Source organism: Peromyscus eremicus, chromosome 9 (genome assembly GCF_949786415.1).
Source record: "Peromyscus eremicus chromosome 9, PerEre_H2_v1, whole genome shotgun sequence".
Lineage (NCBI taxonomy): Eukaryota > Metazoa > Chordata > Mammalia > Rodentia > Cricetidae > Peromyscus > Peromyscus eremicus.
In genome coordinates, this window is record NC_081425.1 from 69,791,300 (window position 1) to 69,798,857 (window position 7,558).

General features: G+C 41.5%; 1 protein-coding gene across 1 annotated transcript in view; it reads left to right on the forward strand.

Annotated features, from left to right (window-relative positions):
• The window catches only part of Supt16h (SPT16 homolog, facilitates chromatin remodeling subunit), a 37,040-nt gene extending 29,528 nt beyond the window's left edge, over positions 1 to 7,512 (forward strand). Inside the window, exons 23-26 of the mRNA XM_059273669.1 lie at positions 3,336 to 3,465; positions 4,398 to 4,527; positions 5,143 to 5,220; positions 6,115 to 7,512. Of these exons, the coding sequence (XP_059129652.1) occupies positions 3,336 to 3,465; positions 4,398 to 4,527; positions 5,143 to 5,220; positions 6,115 to 6,260 (484 nt within the window). The 3' untranslated portion in view covers positions 6,261 to 7,512. The remainder of the gene's footprint in view (positions 1 to 3,335; positions 3,466 to 4,397; positions 4,528 to 5,142; positions 5,221 to 6,114) is intronic.
• Positions 7,513 to 7,558: the final 46 nt, after the last annotated feature.

Below are 7,558 nucleotides of genomic sequence, written 5' to 3' on the forward strand. Positions count from 1 at the left end.
CGATGTGTATTTTTGCCATCTTTGTCAAAAATCGTGACTGTCACTGTGTCTACTAGATCTTCTGTTCTGTTCCTTTCATCTGTGTGGTCTGTTTTGTGTAAATACAATGCTATTGTTGTTACTGTGGCTATAATACAACTTGAAATCAAGAATGATAGTATGTACACTTTACTTTCTTGCTCAAGATTGCTTTGGGTATCTGAGTTCATATGTGCTTCCAATTTTAAGGATTTTTTTTTTGCCATTCGATTGTTTGTTTTACATTTTTGTGAAGAATGCATTGGAATTTTGATTGGGATTATACTGAATCTGTAGATTGCTTTTGGTAAGATAGCCATTTTCACACTATTAGTTTTTCCAATCCATTAGCATGGAAGATATTTCATTATAGAGGTCTTTTACACCCTTGGGTTTATTCCAAGGTTTTGACACATAGATGGGGGTATTGGTTTGGGTTTGGATTTTTGTTTTGTTTCTGTTTTTTCGTTTTGAGACAGGGTTTCTATGTATAGCCCTGGCTGTCCTAGAACTCGCTCTATTGACCAGGCTGGCCTCAAACTCACAGATATACCCCTGCTTCTGCCTCCCTAGTGCTGGGATTAAAGATGAGTGCCACCACTGTCCGACTTAATTGATCTTACAACGTTTGGTGTTTTCTTATTCCCATCTCACTTAGTATTATCGTACTGTGTTTTCTTATCTGTGACTTCAAGGATGTGTTTTTTTTTTTTTTTTTTTTTTTTCCTTCAGTTTGAAGGATTCCTTCTGGTATCCAGTTTCAGTTTGGTTTTCTTCAATGTTTTTCTCTGTATGGACTTCCTCTTTCATAGCTTATATTATCTTTTTTTAATTTAACTTTATTTTCTGTGCATTGGTGTGAAGGTGTCAGATTCCCCTGGAACAGGAGTTACAGACAATTATGAGCTGCCATGTGGGTGCTGGGAATTGAATCTGGATCCTCTGGAAGAGCAGCCAGTGCTCTTAACCACTGAGCCATCTCTCTTGCCCCATGGCTTATATTTTCATAGCTTATATTCTCTTATTTCCTTCAGCAATAGTGTTCTTTTGGAATTTGTTTAGGAGTTTAAGTGGTCTTTGCTCTCTGTGTTCTTTTTCTGAAATTTCATCTAATCCACTCACTACAGGCCATAAGGGTTGATGATTTGGGGAGGAGTGATGTCACCTGCTTGTTTGTTACTGCTTCTTGGTTGGATTTGTTTCCCTCCCCCACCCACTACCTTATTGTTTCAGGTTGCAGTCTTGTTTTCCCCAGCTAGACTAATAGCCAAGTCACCAGACACAACCTTTAGTCTTACCTTGCTATTAAAATATTGTCTACAAAATTAATCACTATCAAAGGGTAATCTATAATGAAAGTACAGTAACGCCAGATAAGAAATTAATTATGCTTTTAAGCATCAAACACTAGGAAGTGAAGGGTTACTTATAGTAGTGCTTTATATACTGAATGCATTAGTTTCTTTGGGTGTGAACGGAAAGATGAGAAACTATCTCAGTGACACTAGTGACTCGTACTGTGTTCACAGAACAAGAGGGCAGTGTATCTAGCAAAGGGAATGGGAGGGGGGAGGGGGGAGGGTCAGGGAGGCTGAAGTCATGCAGTCAATAACATGAGCCATTCCCAGCTCTTGGCCAGCAGAGGACAACAGAAAAAGAATGTTAGGGTGGAGAGAACATGGTGGTATTGAGTATGAAAGCGATCTAGTGTTGCTTGATTTCCTGTATTCTGCCTTGAGTTGCCCCAGTTAGAACTGAAGCAGATCTGAGACAAAACCTTGTTTGTGTTCATCTCCCAAAGAACTGGAATGCACTCTTGCTGCTTTCTTCCATTGTCTAGAAATTGTTCTTCTGTGTGGCTTTCTAGTTGTTCCATATGGAAAGGACCATACTCCATACTTATCTTACTACTAAAAGAAAAGGAGGGTCTAGAGAGATGGTTTAGCAGATATGAGCTCTTGCAGAGGACCTAGGCTAATTAATTAAATTGGCTAATTAATTTTTTTAAAAATTAAATTTATATAAATTAAATTTATAAGCCGGGTGGTGGTGGCGGCGCATGCCTTTAATACCAGCACTCGGGAGGCAGAGGCAAGTGGATCTCTGAGTTCGGGGCCAGCCTGGTCTACAGAGCGAGATCCAGGACAGGCAACAAAGCTACACAGAGAAACCCTGTCTCCAAAAAAAAAAAGATTATATAATTGAATTTATAAAATTATTTCTCACAGTTTCTTAGTGTTTAGAATAGAAATTTTAGAAAATTTAGAAATTATTAAATTTATGAGCTCTTGCAGAGGACCTAGGTTAATTATTAAGATTCAGAAAGTAGAAATTTTCATGTAGGTAACATTGCTTAAAGCAGATTCTGTTAGTAGGTCTCAGACAGACATTTATTTTTATCCTCACTGTAGTTACTTTTTCTGTATCCTTTTAAAGATTTATTTTATTTTTTAAATTTCTACTTTATGTGCATTGGTGTTTTGCCTTCATGTATATCTGTGTGAGGGTGTCAGGTCTCCTAGAACATGAAGTTGTGAGCCACCATGTGGGAGTCGAACTCAGGACCTCTGAAAGAGCAGTCAGTGCTTTTAACCACTGAGCCACCTCTCCAACCCCTTAAGATTAATTTTATGATTATGATGCTTTACCTGCATGAATGTATATGCACTACATGTGTACCTGGTATGCATGGAGTTTAAAGAGGGAATTTGATCCCTTAGAGCTGGAGTTGTAGGCGGTTGTGAGCCGCCAAGTGGGTGATGGGAACTAAACATGGGTCCTCTGCAAGAGTTTGTAACTGCTGGGCCATCTCTCTAGACCTCCTTTTCTCCTCTCAGTCATCACTCTAACGTAACAGTCCATAACACAAGTTAGTAAAAAGTCATGTAAGCACCTTAGAAATGGAAAACTTTTTACATACTTAGAAAGATATGCCCATCTTCAGAGAGTGCCTTTATCAAATGAAAACACATAGGAAAACAGGAATGTTGTGGGGAAGGGCCAGGGGAAACTACCCTTATTTCTTCATTACGGGTGAATGAATGAAGTTAAGGTGACATCAGCAAGGGGTAGGGAAGCCTGGGTGAGTCATACAAAGACAGATGAAGAACAGAATCACTGGGGGAAAGGAATAACTCAGAATTGTTTTGAGGAACAAAGCTTGTGTGGGTTGGAATGCTTTTCTGCCATGAGGGTCAGTACTCTGGGAATTCAAATACCAGCCATTTGAGGCATGCCCAGTGAAAGCTAAAAGTCATAATGACAGTTGACATCGTCAGAAAATACAGTTTGATTCTGATTTTGTAATGTCGTTTTAGTTCCTGTGACCTAAAGTACACAGAAGGAGTACAATCCCTCAACTGGACTAAAATCATGAAGACCATTGTTGATGACCCTGAGGGCTTCTTCGAACAAGGTGGCTGGTCTTTCCTGGAACCTGAGGGTGAGGTGCGTGAGTGTGGGGTTTCTTGTTTTATTTTTGTATGCAGTGTTGCCTGAGGTCGGCTAGACACCGAGAAGTAGCAGAGAGAAGCTAAAAGCATAACTCAGTATTAATGTTTCTTTAGGTTAGTTTTACAGGTAAATGATTAATTCACTGGGGATTGGTAGTCATTGCCCACATTTCTTTGAATTTATAAAATTATTCCTCACAGAGTTTCTAGTGTTTGGAGGAGATGGGATTGAGGTTTATTATAAAAAGTATTTTAAAAATAGTCCTCCCGAGGCTGAAGAGAAGTTAAGAGCACTGCCTGCTCCTCCAGAGGACCCAAGTTAAATTTCTAGCAACCACATGGCAGTCCATGACCATCTGACTCCAGTTCCAGGAGATTCGAAGCCACCGTACTGCCACACCCAGTTTATAGACATACATGCAAGCAAAATTCCTATACACGTAAAATATAAAGAAATTAATCTTTAAAAAGTAAATAATAAAGAAATAGTCACCAGGTGTGGTGATGCACACCTTTAATTTCTGCACTCGGAAGGCAGAGGCAAGCAGGTAGGTCTCTGTGAGTTCAAGACCAGCCTAGTCTATATAGCGAGTGCCAGATGAGGACTACACAGTGAGACCCTGTCTCAAAATTTTTTTTTAATTAAAAACTTGTTTTAAATAGAGCCCTCCTTGGCATAGTGCATTAATATAAAATGTGTTTCTGTCATTAATTTCCACAGATGAATTGGCTGTTTCAGAGTCTAATAAGTGTACCTTAATGAATTAATTTTAAGACAAGTCCTTTATCTCTCTTGGTCATTTGACTTTCTTATGTTTTGTTTTTATATGTGAAATGCTAGTATACTAAGTACATTCAATTAATTTGTTAATAAGGCAAATATGATAAAAGTAGTAAATGGGTCTTATTCTTTCTGTACTTCACCAGGGAAGTGATGCTGAGGAAGGAGACTCTGAGTCTGAGATTGAGGATGAGACTTTTAATCCTTCTGAGGATGACTATGAAGAGGAAGAAGAGGACAGTGATGAAGATTATTCATCAGAAGCAGAAGAATCAGGTTAGAGAGTATTTGTTGGACTAGAGAAATGGCTCAGTGTGTATAACAGCACTTGCTGTTACAGATCCTGAGCTCGGATCCCCTGCATGTACGTAGAAAGCCAGCCACAAACTCCCTTGTAATAGCACCAGGGAATGATCGGGGGGCAGAGACAAGAGAACCACGGGGACTTGTAGGCCACCAGCCTAGCCAAAAACAAAAACAAACAAACAAACAAACAAACAAACAGGAGCTCCAGGCTCACCGAGAGGCCCTGTTGGAAGGAAATAAGGTAAAGAAGAGGGCATTAAACACCCTCCTCTGTACATGCACAGGCCAATGCACCTGCACACATAGAAAATACATTTTAAAGCAGAAAACATGCCGGGCTCACGCCTTTAATCTCAGCACTTGGGGGAGGCAGAGGCAGGCGGATCTCTGTGAGTTCAAGGCCAACCTGCTGCAGAATGAGAGCCAGGACAGGAACCAAAACTACACGGAGAAACCCTGTCTCGAAAAACCGAGAGAGAGAGCACTTCCTCATCTGATACCACTCCTAGAGATTGCTTTTTAAAAAGGAAAATATTCTACATTGTTATGTTTCTACATGATTACTGTGCAATCAATATTTTCCAGACTATTCCAAGGAGTCTCTGGGCAGTGAAGAAGAAAGCGGAAAGGACTGGGATGAGCTAGAAGAAGAAGCTCGGAAAGGTGGTTTTAAGATTGGTTGTTTGGGGTGGTTTATTCATTTAATTTATGTGCAAATTCCTAACACTGTTCTTTGTCTTGAGGTGTTAGTGTTAGGAGCCAGTGAGAACTGGAAAAGAACTCTATAAAATTGGGTGGGAGGTTGGGGAGATGGCTCAGCTGGTAAAGTGATTGCCATTCAAGTTTAAGAGCTTGAATTTGGGTTCCTAGAGCCCTTACAAAAAAAGGGATACATACAGCAGTGTATGCCTGTAATCCCAGCGCTGGGGTGGCAAAGATATGAGGATCCTTGGGTGTTAATGGCTGACCCATCTACCCCATTAGTGGACTCTTAAGTTCAGTCCCAGACCCTGTCTCCTAAGATGGAGAGCGGTTGAGGAAGACAGCTAATTTCAACCTCTGCCCTGTGTGCTCCCCCAAACACACAGATACACAAAATACATAAATATATATGAAACAAAATCTCAGCCACGGGTAGAACTTGACCAGAGGGAGAGGTAAGATCTAGAATGTGTCCATAGGCTCCAGGTGGACTTGATTCCATCTCTTCAATCTTTTCAGTGTGCACAGAAGTGTGATTCCCATAGTCAGAAAGTTACAGTTAGGAATATTGTATAGTTGGTGTTACTACTCTAAAGCCAAGCCCCAAATAGAAATCATTAAAAATTAAAATCAATGTGTTAGCTGCTGTATCCCTAACATTGTGGTAAGTGCTTTGGGCAGGTAGCCTTTTAATTCTTGTAAATAAACTCAGGCTCCGAAAGATTGAGCACTTGTCTAGGCCACATAACCAGTAACTGACTAAATGAAGATTAACACTCAAATTGACATACTGGTTCATGCTATCCATTAATAGTAGGTATGTTAAGCTAACGAATTACTCTGCCTTCTGCTTAGCGGACCGTGAAAGCCGTTATGAGGAAGAAGAAGAACAGAGTCGAAGTATGAGCCGGAAGAGGAAGGCATCTGTACATAGTTCAGGCCGTGGCTCAAACCGTGGTTCCAGACACAGCTCTGCACCCCCCAAGAAAAAGAGAAAGTAATATGAACCTTGGTCCTATGCTCCATTCTCTCTGCAGACAACTCCTAAAAATCCGACATGACTTAGGAACTGTTTTTCCTTTTGATTTTGTTGACGTTTTGCCGTATGTGTTTATGGGTTTAGGGGCCATTTGTGTGGACCAAGCTACTCGGGGAATTCCAGGCCCACCAGGACACGTGCCAGTGGCCCCGTTCAGATGGCTGGCAAGGGAGGCGATGTTGAAGGGCAGGAGGCTCCTCCCACTCTTGATACCGTTTGTTTTCTTCTGACAACCTATCTTTGGTGTTTCAAAGCTGAATTACCAAGACAGTGGTATAAGCTGACCACTAACTATTTCTACTATGGTTCCTTTTCCTTTGCATTTTTATTTTTCATGGCTTTTTGAGACAGTCTCGCTATGTAGCCATGGCTAACCTTGAAGTCACTGTAAACCAGGCTGGCCTCAGACTTGTAATCCCTCTGGCTCTGCCTCCCATGTGCTGGTGGGATTACAGCCCTGAGCCACCATACTTAGCTGAAGCATGGTTCTGGCCCCGCAGGTTCAGTCCTCCTTCCGTCCCTTTAAGTTCCAGATCTGAAGTTCTCAAGAAAGGTTCTAGGGCTTTGCTAGCGATCATGGTATACCATGGCTGAGCTAAAGGCAGAGTGGCTGGCTGATGGCTCGTCTTAAGTTTTCCTGGTTTCTTGCCTCATGCACATTTGAGGCATTTCTGCTGCCTCGGAAGACATAAGCACTGGCACTCCATGGCTGGGCTTTCCTCCTCTCAAGTCCGCTTGTGATACAGTGCTAGAAGGCAAGGTCACCACTGTCTCTTCTGAGACATCTAAGGAAGAATGGCCGTGCTGTATACTCTGCAGGTGAAATCTAGAGGGAGGCTCAAAGGACTCTACACAGATCTGAAAGAGAGTAAGGCATGTTGGCCTAACGTATCTTGACAAGAAGAGACGCTGGAAGGAGGCACACCCACAAGGCTGGACTCTGCTGCTCCTGCCTTTACTTTCTCTTCGGCACCCTGTGTTGGTCACTTCTGATGATCAGCTCTGAAGTACTGGGGACTTTCTCTTGCTGCCCTCCCTGCAGGCTCTGCATCCACCTGTCCCACTTCGCCTCCTCTGCTGTGACTAAGAGAAGGGGCTTCTCAGATTTTATGTTTGTTTGTTTTCTCTCCTTAGCAGTAGGACTTGATATTTTGAATTTTGGAAGAACTAAAAGATAAATAAACTGGGAATTTTTTTGTTTTGTTTTTTGTAAATTTGTCTTTTATGGCCATTTCTTTGCAGTTCCTGAAATGAAGTCTT